This window comes from Trachemys scripta, chromosome 1 (genome assembly GCF_013100865.1).
Source record: "Trachemys scripta elegans isolate TJP31775 chromosome 1, CAS_Tse_1.0, whole genome shotgun sequence".
Taxonomy (NCBI): domain Eukaryota; kingdom Metazoa; phylum Chordata; order Testudines; family Emydidae; genus Trachemys; species Trachemys scripta.
The window spans coordinates 219,781,249-219,798,642 of NC_048298.1; the positions used below are offsets into that span (position 1 = coordinate 219,781,249).

Sequence of the window (17,394 nt, forward strand, 5' to 3'; positions counted from 1 at the left end):
TCTTCCCCAGTTTCAATAAAACACTATTGTTGTGATATTTATGAGTCAAATTATGTAATGGCATCCAATAAAACTGGAATTAGCTGTTTTAGTTGTTTGTGAGGATACTATACTATGACGTTATTGTGTCTGCTTGGACTTCCCCCCCTTAATTTGTCCATTAAGTGGATGTAATTATACTGAATAAATCTAAGGGGGCTTGTCTATTTATACTGGAGGATTTTCTTGTATTGGAATGTAACTGTGAAGAATTAGCTGACATAATGCTGATCACAATTGACCCAGCCAATGTAGAGTAGGGCAAATTACGGTCATCTTTCGGTTAGCTAACTTGATCACAATCATGTTTAAACAGAATACAATTTTGTAATGCAGAGCATACAGCTGTAAGACTAGTCTTTAGAATACAAGGATTGTTTGATTTATAAAATGGGGTCTGCCTGGGATTCACCAATTTTTAACATATTCAAAAGCTCTGCATGAAACAGACCAATTTTTTGGTAAAATGGTTTGGTTACATTTTCAAAAAGTTAGAAGGAATCTCTTTTAAAACAAAATGTACAGAAAACATTCTTTTTTGCATATGAAAATCACTGTCTCACGTTACATGGCTTATTTTGATGTAATTTCTTGCAGTCAGTGAGTACTGTCACATTATCAACTAATGTAGGTGACAAAGCTACATTCATTAGAATATTATATTAAGGAAAATGTATTAAATTATATGTACAACTACCCTTCTAATCACTGACTACACTGGTATTTGTTAGACATGCTTGATAAACAAATCCTTGCTAGAAACCCTGATAAACTGCCTACACTCTTATAGCAGCTTTTGAAGCAATTGATATGCTGGTATTCTAAGCACTATGTCAATTTTAAAGGAATTTGCCATATAACAGATTCACATTTTTTCTTTTGTCCATGCATTGTGTGTGTGTTGTTTGCTTTTTAAAGATCACAATCCAATTCCCAGTTGATAAAAGTATTAGGAAAAGTGACATACTTGGTATCTGAGACAAGGGCCATGTTTACACTACAAAATTAAGTCGACCTAACTTATGTTAGCATACAGCTGCCTCCAGAACCATCCCTAGGGTATGGCAAATCAGGGTCCCCCCCCTCCAGGTCAGGGGAGAAGGGGTGTCCTGGGCCCCGTATCCCTGTAGGGATAGCCCTGGCTGCCGCTGTAATTACATAGCCTGTGCATGTCTATACTTTGCTCATTGTGTTGGCGGTGCACAGCCTCACCAGCAGTACTTGTATTGATTGTACTGTCAGCGGTGGCTCCTGAAAGCTAGTAACAGTCGACATAAGCACTGCCATGTCTACACTAATGCTATGTTGACCAAACTATATCGATTTTGACTCTACATCTCTCATGGAGATGAAGTTATCAAGTGGGCATAGCGGGGCAGTAATGTCAGCTGAAGCGAAATTTAAGTGTAGACACTTCCATAGTTAGATCGACGTAAGCTGCCTTGCACCAATTTAACTCTGCAGTTAGGGTCGCCGGGCATCTGGTTTTTGACTGGAACGCTGGGTCAAAAAGGGACCTTGGCGGCTACAGTCAGCACCACTGCTAAAAGTTTGGTTGGCAGCACAGCAGGGCTAAGGCAGGCTCCCTGCCTGCCCTGGCTCTGTGTGGCTCCCAGAAGTGGCCGGCATGTCCGGCTCCTAGGCAGCGGGGCCAGGGGGCTCCACATGCTGCCCTCACCCTGAGCGCCGGCTTCGCAGCTCCCATCGGCCAGGAACCATGGCCAATGAGAGCTGTGGGGGCGGCGCCTGCAGGCATGGGCAGAACTCCCTGGCCCCTCTGCCTAGGAGCCGTCCATACATGCTGGCCACTTCTGGGAGCTCCCTTAGGTAAGTGCCACCCAGCTAGAGCCCACACCCTGAATCCCCTCCCACACCCCAATCTCCGGCCCAAGTTGAAACCCCTTCCAACATCCTAACTCCCTCCCAGAGCCTGCAACCCCTCCTGTACCCCAACCCCCTACCCCAGCCCTGAGCCTCTTCCCGCACCCAAACTCCCTCCCAGAGCCCATATCCCCTCCTGCATCCGAAACTCCTCATTCCCAACCCCATCCCAGAGCCTATACCCGCAGCTAGAGCCCACATCCCCTACCACACCCCTACCCCCTGCCTCAGCCCTGAGTCCTCTCCCGCACTCCGAACACCTCGACCCCAGCCTGAAGCCCCCTCCTTCACCCCAAATCCCTCATCCCCAGCCCCATTCCAGAGCATGCATCCCCCCCCAGCTGAAGACCTCACCCCTTCCCACACCCAAACTCTCTGTCCCAGTCCTGAGCCCCTCTACTGTGGCCCCACGCCACTGGAATGGGTTATCTAGGGAGGTGGCGGAATCTCCTTCCTTAGAGGTTTTTAAGGTCAGGCTTGACAAAGCCCTGGCTGGGATGATTTAGTTGGGGATTGCTCCTGCTTTGAGCAGGGGATTGGACTAGATGACCTCCTGAGGTCTCTTCCAACCCTGATATTCTATGATTCTATGAACCCATACCCCCACCCGGAGCCCTCACCCCTTCTCACACCCCAACCCCCTGCCCCAGTCCAGTGAAAGTGAGTGAGGGTGGGAGAGAGCGAGTGACAGAGGGAAGGAGGATAGAGTGAGTAGGGGTACATCCTTGGAGAAGGTGCGGGGCTTTGGGGAAGGGGCGGGTCAAAGGTGTTCAGTTTTGTGCGATTAGAAAGTTGGCAATCCTATCTACAGTGTACACCAGATCAAAGTAAAAACATGCTGTCTGGTGACAATACAATTATTTCTTGCAGAGAGGAAATTGCTGTAATCATTATTAATACCCATTCAGCAAGATCACACGAGTATGCACTCAGGTCCTGATTTGGCAAAGACTTTTTAATTTTACATGTTGTGCATAGTGGTGTGGAAGCCAACATGTTTTAAAAGAGCACAGTTTCTTCCAGACTAGACAAGGCTTAAAGCAGAACTGCCAACTCCAAGCAATGAAAAATCATGAATAAAGTTAAAAAAAAAAAATCAATGCCATTTGGTACATGTAATAATGATTTTGACACCTCCTACATGCTGTGTAAGATGCCAAATGCTCCCCAGCCAAGAAATGGCCCAAAGGGGTGGCAACAACCTTGTCCTATCAAAATTGCTCATCAAAAGAAATACCAGAGGCTATGTATGGAGACTCCCCTGATTGTGAGAAGATTCTAGTCTGTTTCTGCAACCTCTTTGGACTTCTGAAAACAACTAATCAGCAGTTCATCATGCCGTAAACCAGCATATAACAAACTACCACGTAAGCAAACTAGTATACACAATTTCTTTGACTCCATTTTATGCTTTCTTTAGATAGCAAGTGTGAAAAATCAGGATTGGGCGGGGGAGGATAATAGTCGCCTATAAAAAACAAAGCCCCTAATATTGGGACATCTAGTCACCCTAGTTTTCTTCAAGAAAATCTTTAGATAGGTTTGAGCCACTTTGCACCATTTATGGCTCTCATCCTGCATTTAAGACATATGAGTAACTTTACTCTTGCAAATCCCATTAAAGTTCTGCACGATTTTACAAGATTGGGGCTAAGATTTCAACAGTGCAATAGGAAACCACGCACAGCATAAACAGGGTACATAGAGTTCATAGAATAATAGAGTGGCTAACAGAGGGAGTTTGACTGGGAGTTCGCCTGGGGAGAGCCCACTGCGGCTTTCATCTTGCAGGCTTCTCCGAGTAGTTTCTTCAACAGCTGAGGAAGATCTGAGAAGGAACGTAATATAGATGGTGAGCATTCAGCTGTTGTGACCTGCACAGGATATGCCATGTTTGTCTTTCTTCCACAGGATAGAACCAACTTTGTCTGTACAAACTGCAAGCTGGTCTCCATATTGGAAGAGAAGGTTCAAGGTCTGGAGAAACAAGTATCTGCGTTTCATAAGAGAAAAAGAAGATTTCTTGGACAGACGTCAGGATATGCTTCTATGGGCACAACATTCTGAAGAATCAGAGTAGGCTGCACAACGGGGACAGAAGGACAGTGAAGAAAATTGGCAGCATGTGACCTCCAGAAGAAGAAAGAGGCACATCCATGTACCAGCAATGCATATACAGGTGAGCAACTGTTTTCATGTTCTCTCCACAGGTACTAATGCGGAGAGTGGACTAGATGATACATCTGAGGGAAGGGAGCAGAAGGAGACTCCACCGATTGAAGGCATGAGATGCACTGTCCTAGGGATGTAGGTTCCATGACCACCGCTCCCAAGAGAAGAAGGTGGGTGGTGGTGGTCGGGGACTCCCTCCTAAAGGGGACTGAGTCATCTATCTATTGCCTCGACCGGGAAAACCGAGAATTGTGCTGCTTGCCAGGAGCTAGGATTCATGATATGACGGAGAGACTGCCGAGACTCATCAAGCCCTCGGATCGCTACCCCTTCCTGCTTCTCCACATGGGCACCAATGATACTGCCAAGAATGACTTGAGCGGATCACTGCAGACTATCTGGCTCTGGGGAGAAGGATAAAGGAGTTTGAGGCGCAAGTGGTGTTCTCATCCATCCTCCCTGTGGAAGGAAAAGGCCCGGGTAGAGATCGTCAAATCGTGGAAGTCAACGAATGGTACACAGGTGGTGTCGGAAAGAAGGTTTTGGATTCTGTGATGATGGGATGGTGTTCCAAGAAGAAGGATTTTTAGGCAGAGATGAGCTCCACCTAACGAAGAGAGGGAAGAGCATCTTCACATGCAGGCTGGCTAACCTAGTGAGGAGGGCTTTAAACTAGGTTCACTGGGGGAAGGAGACCAAAGCCCTGAGGTAAATGGGGAAGTGGGATACCAGGAGGAAGCACAAGAAGGAGAGTGCAAGAGGGGAGAACTCCTGCCTCATACTGAGAAAGCAGGACGATCAGCGAGTTATCTTAAGTGCCTATATACAAATGCAAGAAGCCTGAGAAACAAGCAGGGACAACTGGAAGTCCTGGCACAGTCAAGGAATTATGATGTGATTGGAGTAACAGAGACTTGGTGGGATAACTCACATGACTGGAGAACTGTCATGGATGGATATAAACTGTTCTGGAAGGACAGGCAGAGCAGAAAAGGTGGGGGAGTTGCATTGTATGTAAGAGAGCAGGATGATTGCTCAGAGCTCCAGTATGAAACTGCAGAAAAACCTGAGAGTCTCTGGATTAAGTTTAGAAGTGTGAACAACAAGGGTGACGTCGTGGTGGGAGTCTGCTATAGACTTACAGACCAGGGGTATGAGGTGGACAAGGTTTTCTTCAGGCAACTAACAGAAGTTACTAGATCACAGGCCCTGGTTCTCATGGGGACTTCAATCACCCCGATATCTGCTGGGAGAGCAATACAGCGGTGCACAGACAATCCAGGAAGTTTTTGGAAAGGATAGGGGACAATTTCCTGGTGCAAGTGCTGGAGGAACCAACTAGGGGCAGAGCTCTTCTTGATCTGCTGCTCACAAACAGGGAAGAATTAGTAGGGGAAGCAAAGTGGATGGGAACCTGGGAGGCAGTGACCATGAGATGGTCGAGTTCAGGATCCTGACAGAAGGAAGAAAGGAGAGCAGCGGAATACGGACCTAGGACTTCAGAAAAGCAGACTTTGACTTCCTCAGGGAACTGATGGGCAGAATCCCCTGGGAGAATAACACGAGGGGGAAAGGAATCTAGGAGAGCTGGCTGTATTTTAAAGAATCCTTATTGAGTTTACAGGAACAAACCATCCCAATGTGTAGAAAGAATAGTAAATATGGCAGGTGCCCAGCTTGGCTTAACAGTGAAATCCTTGCTGATCTTAAACACAAAAAAGAAGCTTACAAGAAGTGGAAGCTTGAACAAATGACCAGAGAGGAGTATAAATATATTGCTCAGGCATGCAGGAGAGAAATCAGGAAGACCAAATCACACTTGGAGTTGCAGCTAGCAAGGGATGTTAAAAGTAACAAGAAGGGTTTCTTCAGGTATGTTAGAAACAAGAAGGTGGTCAAGGAAAGTTTGGGCCCCTTACTGAATGGGGGAGGCAACATAGTGACAGAGGATGTGAAAAAAGCTAATGTACTCAATGCTTTTTTTGCCTCTGTCTTCACGAACAAGGTCAACTCCCAGACTACTGTACTGGGCAGTACAGTATGGGGAGGAGGTGACCTGCCCTCTATGGAGAAAGAAGTGGTTCAGGACTATTTAGAAAAGCTGGACAAGTCCATGGGGCTGGATGCGCTGCATCCAAGGGTGCTAAAGGAGCTGGCGGATGTGAATGCAGAGCCATTGGCCATTATCTTTGAAAACTCATGGTGATCGGGGGAGGTCCCGGATGACTGGAAAAAGGCTAATGTAGGGCCCATCTTTAAAAAAGGGAAGGAGGAGGATCCGGGGGAACTACAAGCCAGTCAGCTTCACCTCAGTCCCTGGAAAAATCATGGAGCAGGTCCTCAAGGAATCAATTCTGAAGCACTTAGAGGAGAGAAAGTGATCAGGAACAGCAGCATGGATTCACCAAGGGCAAGTCATGCCTGACTAATCTAATTGCCTTCTATGCCGAGATAACTGGCTCTGTGGATGAGGGGAAAGCAGTGGATGTCTTTGATAGCTGCTTTCAGCTACCTGAAAGGGGGTTCCAAAGAGGATGGATCTAGACTGTTCTCAGTGGTACCAGATGACAGAACAAGGAGTAATGGTGTCAAGTTGCAGTGGGGGAGGTTTAGGTTGTATATTAGGTGGAATCTCCTTCCTTAGAGGTTTTTCAGGTCAGGCTTGACGAAGCCCTGGCTGGGATGATTTAGTTGGGGATTGGTCCTGCTTTGAGCAGGGTGTTGGACTAGATGACCTCCCGAGGTCCCTTCCAAGCCTGATATTCTATGATTCTATGAATCATCCCATACCTGCAATACTATGCAGTCCCACCAGTCTGTGCTTGTTTGCTGGGCCCAGAATCGGCGTTCCACTGTATCAACATACCCCAATGCCGCCATGATATCCCAATTACCACATCCCGTGCTTTTAGGAACGTGTGTGTCCATGTCCTCCTCACAATCTTCCTTGTGCTAGCGGCTCCTAGTTAGGCTCTGCACATACTGCAAGATAATGCGCGAGGTATTTACAATGCTCACAAAAGCAGTATGCAGCTGAGTGGGCTCCATGCTTGCTGTACTATGGCGTCTGCACAGATAACCCGGGGAAAAAAAGGCATGAAATGATTGTTTGCCGTTGCTTTCAAGGAGGGAGGGAGGGAGGGGAGACTGACAACATGTACCCAAAACGAACCGCAACAATGTTTTTGCCCCATCAGGCATTGAGAACTTAACCCATTATTCCAATGGGCAGCGGGGACTGTGGGATAGCTACCCACAGTACACCACTCTGTGATTCAATGCTAGCCATGGTATTCAGGACACACTCCGCCCACCTAATGCACTTAGTGGGGACTGTATAAAATCGGTTGCTAAACATCGACTTCTATAAAAGCGACCTAATTTCGTAGTGTAGACATATTATTTTAGTCTGCTTCCGCCTCTGGGTAGAGATATGAGTTATGCCTAGTTATCAAATTGGCCAGGCCTCCATACACTGTGGGGGTTGTGCCTGGGTACTACAGAGGCTCCTACAGCCTTAGTGACACAGGCTACAAATGGAGTTTGCTTTTGCGGCTGTGGCCCAGATGCTCTCCGGACGTGGTTTAGTTTCTCTCTAATCCAGAGCCGCCCTGGAGGGAGAGAGACAGAAAAGTGCAGCACCCGCTCCCTTCTCCCTTGGGGCGAAGCAGTGCAGCCCACGGCCCCAAGCTGCAGCGCAGAGCACTTCGTGTGAGCGTCCCGCAGCCCTTGCTCCAGCGCACGGCACCAGCCCCAGCTCCAGCTCCGCGGCTCCCCCACTACAAAACAGCAGCAGCAGGCGCCCGCCTCCCCTTCGCCGGCGGCTGACAGCGCTTGCGCCGCCCGGCTCCTCCGCTTGTGCTCCCAGCTGCCGCCGCTGCCCCGCCATGGCCGCTTCCTCCTGGCGCCCCGCTCCGCCGCGGCCCGCCACCCACCTGATCTTTGACATGGACGGTCTCCTGCTGGGTGCGTAGCCCGCGCCTCCGCTGCTCCCGCCCGGCCCCGGCTGCTCTCACGCCAGGCTGCGGCCGTGTGGGGCAGGGCGGTTCGGCCCCTTCCTGCTGCCGCGCCGGGAGAGGGGCCGGGCGCAGCCGCTTGTGTCCCTGTCCAGGGGTGGCACAGCCCGCGCCGGTGATTGAGTGGCGCCCTTCGCTGCTAGCCCTCTCTGTGCGGGGGCAAGCTCGAGCTGGGTCCCTGGGCTGCTGCAATTCTGACCATTGCTCCACTCTCCTGTGCCCTTCTCACTGAATAGGGATGCCACCAGGGTGTGCCGGGGTAGCTATGTAAGCCCAGCCTGCTGTGGGGATGAAAGGGGGTTGCAGTCCCCAGCCTGCGAGAGTCCTGTGGCCTCCTTGGTGTACAAGGTACCGGGCTCCAATCCGAACATCTGATTTGAGGGGGAAACAGTGGGACAATTTACAGCTCCCGTGCAATAGGCAGGACTGGGGCAGCTGTTTGGAGAAGCACATTATTAGTAGAAAAGTTGGTGAGTGGGCTTGGTCTCATTTCAACCGGGTTGGTTGCTTCCTGTAATAAGTAAGTAAAACACACTGTTCTGCAGTGCTACCTCGAACGACTACAGCTCTACAGTAGTGCTGTAACTGGGCCTTGATTTCACTAGTTCGTGGGACTGTTAAGCACATACATAAGTGCCTGCAGGATGAAAGCCTTACTTTGCACCACTACTGTAGATTACTGTAATCCTTGTGTACGGATTTTGGTTCTGATAAGTAATTGGCCTGTCATAGTGTAGGAAACCAAACTTTTCACCTGGAAGAATTCTGGGAAAACATGGTTTGGGTGTGTATGCCTTCCCCTGAAGAAAGGGAGGAAGAGAGAGGTCCTTTTTGTTTATCCCATCATATAAATTAATTTTTCTGTTTCCCTTCTGGAAAATATCCATTTTTACCCTTCCATATTCATTGTCTCCATTTAATTTAAAGGGGCATCAGTTCAAAAATATTGTGCAAACAAATTTATTTACCCGTGTTGCTCATAGTACCTTGCATTATACAAGAAAAGAAAAAAAAATATTTAAAGGCTCATTAACATTACTATTTAGGCACTTTGTTCATCTTTTGCAGTTCTCTCATCAGGGACAGTGCCAATCAGTGAAGTCAGTATCACATGTTTATACTCAATTTCACTTTCAGCTTCTAAGTGCGGCACTGCAGGGGGATATTATTTTGTCTAAACCCCACTGTTTTCATTGTTTGTTTGTTTTTTAAATGGAAATATTTATATTGGTCTTTAGGATTTTGTTCTTGTTAGTTTTTAGTATTTTTAATTTAAATAGAAGTTTTACAAACTTCTAGCAGCCCAGATGCTCCTCTAAGTCAAAGAGTCTAATTTACCAACATGAGTAAACATTTATTCCTGAGGGAATTCTGCACACAATATTTTAGAATTCTGCAAATTTTATTTGTCAAATAAATGTGGAGGCTCCAGCATGGCTTTGGGGAGCACAGGCCACTGGCTGCACAGAGGTGGGAGATCAATGTGCAGCTCCCCCTGGGACACAGACTCAGCAGTGAGGCTAGGGTGACCAGATGTCCCAATTTTCTAGGGACAGTCCCGATTTTTTGGGTCTTTTCCTTATATAGGCTCCTATTCCCCTCCACCCCCCTGTCCCGATTTTTCACATTTGCTATCTGGTCACTCTAGGTGAGGCTGCACCCAACCCAGACATAGCTCTAGGACCGGGCCTGCCCCAGAAATACCCTAGACCCTGCCCCTCTGCCAGTTGCACCAGTTGTGGGCAGGCAGGCTCAGCAAGGTAGGATCCAAGTGTGGAGGGGCTTAGTGTGGGGGGATCCAAGTGTGGGTTGAGAGGGCTCCGGGTGGGTCAATCTGGGTGCGGGCAGCTCAGTGTGGGATCTAGATGGACAGGGGCTTGTTGGGGGTTTCTGGGTGCAATGGTAATGGGACTCTGCAGGGGGGTCCAGGTGAAGGTGGTTGAGGCTCAGCAGGGGGGCGGGGTCTGGGTGTGGGGAGGATAGAGCTTGGCAAGGGGGTATGGGTGTGGGCTCATTGTGGGGTCCAGATGCAGCTAGGTGGAGATCTGGGTGTGGGTGGCTCGTCAGGGTGGTCCAGGTGCAGGGGGAGTGGGGCTCATCGAGGGCTCTTCTGAGTGTGTGTGGGGGGGTTAGGCTTGGCGGGAGCATCTGCGTATGAGGGGATCTGGTTGCACAGTGGTTGGGCGGATGGGGCAGGGGATCCTGTACAGGAATCCTTCCCGCTGCAGCTGAGGAGTGATGGGTGCAGGAAGCAGGGGGAGGGAAGGAGAGGGGAGCGAGAGAGTTTGCAGAGCTTCCTGCAGCCGGGGGAGAAATCTGGGGATGGGTCTGACCTGTCCCTGGATGCCGTGCAAGGGAAGAGGAAGTCCTGTCCTCCCCAGCCCTGACAGGACTAGCAGCTGAGCCGGGCGCAGGATGGGAGCCACCAGCCGGGTCTTCCCCAGTCCCACATCCCCACAGTGATTTGCCTCGATGCTGACTGCCCTCTGCCCCCAAAACAGCCTGCTGGGGAGGGTTGCATGACTGCTTTTGTGGCTTCCCTTTGCTTCCCCATCAGGAAGTCCTTTTTCTGCAGGGGATATAAATTCTGCGCATGCGCAGTGGTGCAGAACTCTTCCAGGAGTAGAGTATGTAGGTCCTGAGCTTGCAAATACTTATATATATGAATAACTTGAATAACTTTATGCTCATGAGCAGTCTCATTGATTATTAATTGTACTTCTCTTGTATAAGTGTGTTCAAGATTGGTGCTTTAAGTTACAGACAGTGTCCAAAGGCATTTTTGTGAAAGACCATACTGTCTCTAGTTAAAAAATAATACTCTTATAATACTTGAGAGTCTGTCTTTATTAGGTAGCACAAAATGAAATTAATTAGCCTTCTGAGTATTGTTTAATCCCCCAGACTCAGGGGGTTCATACAGTGAAGCAGCTTTAAGATTTTCCTAGAATGTGAGCTGTACATCATACTGGGAAATTAATTATATGGGATCCCAAGTTCTTGGACCTGAGATTGCTGTGTTTGGGACACTCCAGGTATTAAACCAGCTCTTCACTGTTATTAAATTAATCTCTTCCAGGCTGTTATAGATAAATACCCTAGTTTTTGTGTCACTTTCTGGATTTGTTAAAATAAAAGTCAAACTTCAGCTACAGCATCTTGTGCGCAGATGCTCTGATTTAGTGAAGCGCTTGGGCCAGCTGGATTAAGACTAACTTTTTTCCCTTCCTTCAAATTGTGAAGTAGTTTTCAGATTAAAATTGTATTTTTCAGTAATTCTTATACTAAAACACTAAAATGATTCCTTCTTAAAAATGAAGGAAATGTACACACACAAAAATGCATTTAAAGAAGAGTAAAATGATAATGGGAAAATGAGAATATTTGTAGTTCTGATTAAAATATACCTTAGTGTCTTCCAGTACAAGGCACAGTGGGACACCACCTTAATGACTTTATTAATGCACACCATTATAAATTAGGTATCAGAGGGCTTATGGCTTGTTTCAACCTTTAATTGTCTTGGGTTCTGTCACAACTTTAATATGGTCTTTGTGAGTATACATGGTAAACAGGAGCTGTGACTTTTAGAAAGCAAAAAGTCAGGCAGTCAGGTGGCTTCCAGAATTTGATCCAATATAGTGGTTCTGTCTTTCACATGGTTAAAAATGTCTGGAGCAGGATGGATTTGATTTAAATCAAATTGACTTAAATCATGATTTAAATCACTGGTCAGGAAGACTAGATTTAATCATAGTTTTCTACATAAAAGTGCATTCTTGTAGGTTGTTATAACCTTACTACATATTCTTCACAACTCAGAGATAGAGATAGCTGTAGATTTCATTTTTAGAAGATACACACTATACATTTTTAAACAGTGACTTATTTTGAAAACTTTTCAGATTAGTTTTACAGCTATATCAGAAAATGAATGATTGTTTGTTTTTTTCATTTACCGAAGGTAATTGAAGCAGATATTTATGAAGTCATTGGGAGGTGAATGATCTCCAATTCAACAGGTTAATCGTTAATATTTGGAGGATTTTCTTGCCATGCTGTATTAGGAGGAGAACATCACCAGACAGACATTTAAATTGTTTTATTTAACTAAAACAACAACATTAAGTATTCTGGATTTTTTTCTTCAACAGCAAACATATAATATTTTAACAAAACAAGCATATGTCCCTCGCTTCTCACATTTATCTCTAGACTTCTTCTCCTTGTCCAGATCTATTCCGCCCCCAACAATCTTCTATTCATTGAACTTTTTGAAACTTTGCACTTTTAGAGAGAGGTAAGGCATTGACTCTGTGTACACAAATTTACAGAGGGACAATAGAGTTGAGGTCTGTTATTTCTCTCCTCTGTATATTATTTATTTATTTAAAAAACATTTTTGCTATTAACAAGCATGTTACCTCTGGAGACACAAATCCACAGTTTGAGAACTGCAAAACTAAACATCTCTGATAGTGCTCAGTCTAGAAGATACCAAGTCCCATTGGGTAGATAGAAAGATTAATCCAAATAATCTATACAAAAGCCTGTGGAACCCCATAAAATTGGGTCCCTAATCCATGAACTATTGGAACTCGTTTACAAAACATTTCTTAAACATTACATGAATATATTGTCTCATACTATAGAATTAGAATGGATAATCCCTATTCCATGAGATATCTTTGAGCTATAATGTATCTTAATTAAAAATATCTTTAAATAGTTTTTTTCCTCAAAAAGCATTTTATCAAAAAAATCTGATTTAAATAAAAAATATCAATTTTTTTTATTAAAAAAAATCATTGATTTTTATCCAGCCTGGTCTGGAGTAATTAAATTATTTTTGGGGGAGAGAAATGAGTGGTTAGATACTTATGATATTCTCTTCTAATTATGTACATACTAGTGCTCTGAGCAAGGATGAGCAGCACAGTAATATTGGCATAAACATGGAGTGAGATCAGAGTCTGACCTTTAATTTTGGTTTGATGTTTTTGATATTAAGTTAATTTTAATAGTTTAAAGGAAGAAAATATCTGTAACCTAAATACTGCATATGAATGTTGAAGAAATAAATCATATGCATACTTTTAAATGTCAAGTAAATCTGCATGGAACAACATTTTAAAAGAGCATTGCCAAAATTTCAAAAGTGGATGCCTTAAACTAGTCCTTTGTATCCTTTGTTAGGCACCTAAAGAAGTGGCTTGATTTTTCAAAATTGTTGAGCACTTAGCCACTCCCATTAAATTGAATTGGAACTACCGAGTGCTCGTCATTTTTGAAAATTCTAGGCACCTATTTTTATGCTTAAACTATTAGCAGAATTTTAAGCAACTAATTTTGAAAGTCTTGGTCTAAGGAAATGTTAACAGTTGAGTTGTAATTTCTGCAATATTGAAAATTGAACTTGCTTTGCAACTTATCAAGGGGCAGCAACAGTTGTGAAATGTATCAAATTAGTGCCTGTCTCTCCCCCAAGTTCATTTAACATAGCTGAGTTTGATAAGTTGTCCTTTATTTCCACCTTGAGATGCCATCTGAACTGGGCTAGGGGCAGCAACTTCTCTGTTCCCTGTAACCATCTATGGAAATCCACCCCCATTTGTCTGAGTCCCTCTGTTGCTCTAGTCAAATCACTGTGCAAAGCATTTTTTCCCCCTTCAGTACAATGTATTTTTAATAATTTTGGTTCTCTTTCTTCAGCAGTTTTTTTTTCCTTTTGGATTGTCTTCTCTTTGCCCTTGGGCTACTGGATAAAATTTTAGCATGCGCCCTCCTTTCCCCCTTTTTTAACACGATTTATCATGTGCACATTACTGGCAGAATCCCCTAATTAAACAACTAAAATAAATAACATTTTTATTGGAAACTCTCACAGTTCATTAATTATAGTGAAATGATCAGTCACTGTTCTAATATACAGTAGTAACATTTGTTTAAAGCCTCTCTTTTATTTTACATATGCAGCAAGATTTAGTAAAGTAGTTTAAAAGTGGTGCAGACTTCACTGTGTAGTACAACCCCCAGAGAGTAGGAATAACTAAATTTAAATTTTTGATGTACTGCTGAAGAGTTTTTTTTTTTTTAAACAGCATTTTTATGGTGCAGAATCACCACATGCTTTCCCTAAAGCAAAGGAGAATATTTTATTCTTAATAATAAATGCTTGGATCTTATATGGTAGGTTATTTTTAGGACCCTTTAGTTTTTGCTTAAAGAGACCTACTTTTTACAATTGTGAGAATCTAATGGAATTAAATCTCTAACCACATACATGTTTGTTCATCACTTACTGTGTGGGTTAGCTGGCTAAAATAAAATCCAAAGAACAGAAGGGCTTTCAGACACCTACACATAGTTGATCCATTTATTATTTTTAGGGCATGGTGTCTCTTGTTTGATCCCGACATTTCTGCACACGAGACTGACATTTAATATATGGAAGCAGGAAAAAAAGTCTACTGAATTAGCAGAAAGTATACAACAGCTAGCATAACATGTCCTGAAGGATATCTATATTATATATGTATATATGATTTATCTTCTAAACTTACATATGTTGACTTTCAAGTCAATGACAAGCATGATATTTTTATAATACTAGATAATAGCTTTTTCAATGTCAAGTGTTCATTATCATCCAGTGGCTCCAAACCATAAAGATTCAACTGGGATGTATCACAATTGAGTGCCTCATTTATGTAAGAGGAGACTGTGTGTGTAGATTTTTTAAATTTTTTTATTTGTTTTTGTTCCGCATTAGTCTTCTTACCATCTGGTACGATTGAGTAAGCTAAAACGGAATAGTTATCATTTTGTATATTAATAGAATAATGTTATTTGGCCTTTTAATGTGCAGACAAAAAGAATGATCTGGAAAGTAAGGGCACGTCTTCACTGGCAACGTTAAAGCACATGGCAGCGCTTTAACATGGTTTGTGTAGTCGCGGCACAGCACTGGGAGAGAGCTCTCCCGTCCCAGTGCTCTAAAAATCCACCTCCATGAGGGGAATAGCTACCAGCACTTGCAGCACCCAGGTGGGGTGTTTTTGTACATCCCTGAGTGAGAAAGTTGCAGCACTGTAAAGTGCTAGTGTAGACAAGCCCTAACCAACATCTGTCTGCATCTGTCTGATGACCAAAGAACAGTTGGAAAATCCTTTCAGGAGACATCATTAGAACCATTTATGTTACTTGCTCAGCATTACCCAAAACAGGTGTTTTGAATGGGGTTGGGTGAGAAGAGTCTCTAGGAATACAGCAGTCTTAATCAAGAATACCATTTTGTTTCGTTATGTACATATTGAAAGGATTATGGCTGTACCCAGGAGAGCCACGTTTAAAAGGACTGCATCTGCAGTTATGGAGCTTGAGTCCTTACGCTGGCTTTATGCCAGTGTAACTACATAACAATTTCTCCTGATTTACACTGGCATAAGTGAGAAGAGAACTGGCCCAGCGCCACTTCCCGCAGCTCCCATTGGCCAGGAATGTGAACCACGGCCACTGGGAGCTGCAGGTGGCCGTGCCTGCAGATGGTCAATGTAAACACTGCCTTGCAGCCCGCCAGCAGATTATCCTGACGGGTCGTGTGTGGCCCGTGGCCCACAGATTGCCCACCACTGTTCTAAATTGTTACCTCACTATAGGGATGGGGATGGGGATGACATGAGTATATTTTGAAATGCTTTTGAGATGAGTTCTGAATTGAATCGTGTGGCCCTGAGGATATGGTATGGTGTCTGACCTCCTTGTCAAATCTGTGAGCCACTGGCACATCCTCTCCAATTCCAGGCCATAGTGTCACTGACACTCTTGTTCTGTCTGGTTGGTCTTGCGTTGTCTCCTCATGCCAATGCTTCTTCTCCTGTTTCCAGTCAACAAGTCACATGGCTTCCCAAGTGCAACGTTTTTCTCTCAAACTTCAGCTTATCCTCCTCTCTGGGTTCTGCAGAATTGATGAACACACTCTGGATGGAGTCCGGCTGCTGTACTGGTGACTGCATACACTCCTATTGGCCTTTTCTCTGATTCCCTTTGTCCCGTGGGGCATCTGCCTGCCCTACATACAAACTGGGACTCTCCACTGGGTACTGGTCTGGGCCTGGTACCCCATTTCTTCATGAGCACCCCCCCAAGTGTTGGGCCTCATGTCCTTACCTGTGTTTGGGATGGAATCCTGTATTCCCCCACTCTTAAACAGAATGCTGGGCTAAGCCACTGCGTGCATTTACCAGCAGATCTGACTGTCACCTGTGGTTCTTCCCTTGGGAGCTGGTGATTGTTGGTGAATACACTGGCCCATAACAGCCTTCTTAAACCAAAGTATTCTTTGCTTTGCTCCTATTGTTAAGTATAACACGAGAAAAAAGATTTAAAAAACAGCAGAAGGTCTATATGCTTATCTACCTTACATAGAGCCCGATGTAGGTCTGTCTTACCTCAGCCTCTAGAGTCTGGGTTCACCTTCACTTTCTTTCTCTGTGCATTACTTACAATTCAGGTGCAAGTTGTGTTGTTCTCCTCCTTGGTTTGGTTTTCTCAGATGGGTTAACCTGTTCAGTTCAGCAGAAGTCAGGGATAGCAAAATTAAAGTCAATAATCCTGGGTTATTGTCCACATGTTTGCATGTATTGACATGCTTATTGAATTAACTCAGTATGTGTATACAGTAAGCCCTTCAATAACTAGGTTAAGAGTCAGTAAACCTCCTCTCAGCAATCAAACACCTACAACTTCTAGTATTCATAAATTAATACCGGCAGCTCCAAATCCATCACAATGAATAAGCTATACACCTCTAGACAGAAGAAGATTTAATTTTGCCCTTTTTACTCTTAACCTGTTCTTATTAGATCTTAAGTAAATATGATATGAATTCTGCAGCCTGTGCAGTGTAATAATGGGTAAAACTGAGCTAATATTTGAAGATAAACCACAAGCAACTAAAATAATTTATTCAAGAATATTGTGGAATTTGTCAAATAAATTTAAATAAATACATGGATTTATTTATCAGCCCACCTCAATAGCTGAGGAATATTTTTTAAACAATGCCAAATAATTCACAATAACAACAACAATGTTTTAAATAAATTATCTAGGGACGAGCATTCAAATAAGTATGTTAGGTCTTGATCCTGCAATGTCTTGTGCACAAGCAGATCCTCTGCAGAGTCCTGATGAAATCATTAAGCAGGGATCTTCCCATTAGCAGCATGTTGCAGATTCAGAGTTTGAAGTGGATATTAGTCCTGTCCTTGCTGATGTGTACTAG

The 17,394-nt window shown here is 44.3% G+C and overlaps 2 protein-coding genes across 4 annotated transcripts in view; one reads left to right on the forward strand and one right to left on the reverse strand.

Annotated features, from left to right (window-relative positions):
- STS (steroid sulfatase) overlaps positions 1 to 8,158 on the reverse strand; it is a 169,739-nt gene extending 161,581 nt beyond the window's left edge. Inside the window, exon 1 of one of the 3 annotated variants that reach the window (XM_034757391.1) lies at positions 8,028 to 8,158. Coding sequence is in view for 1 of the 3 variants with exons in the window: in XM_034757375.1 (XP_034613266.1) it covers positions 8,028 to 8,041 (14 nt within the window). In the remaining 2 variants the exon portion in view is untranslated. The remainder of the gene's footprint in view (positions 1 to 8,027) is intronic. The other 2 variants (XM_034757375.1, XM_034757383.1) reach the window with 2 other exon arrangements.
- PUDP (pseudouridine 5'-phosphatase) overlaps positions 7,916 to 17,394 on the forward strand; it is a 139,696-nt gene continuing 130,217 nt past the window's right edge. Inside the window, exon 1 of the mRNA XM_034757409.1 lies at positions 7,916 to 8,058. Coding sequence (XP_034613300.1) covers positions 7,980 to 8,058 — 79 coding nt within the window. The 5' untranslated portion in view covers positions 7,916 to 7,979. The remainder of the gene's footprint in view (positions 8,059 to 17,394) is intronic.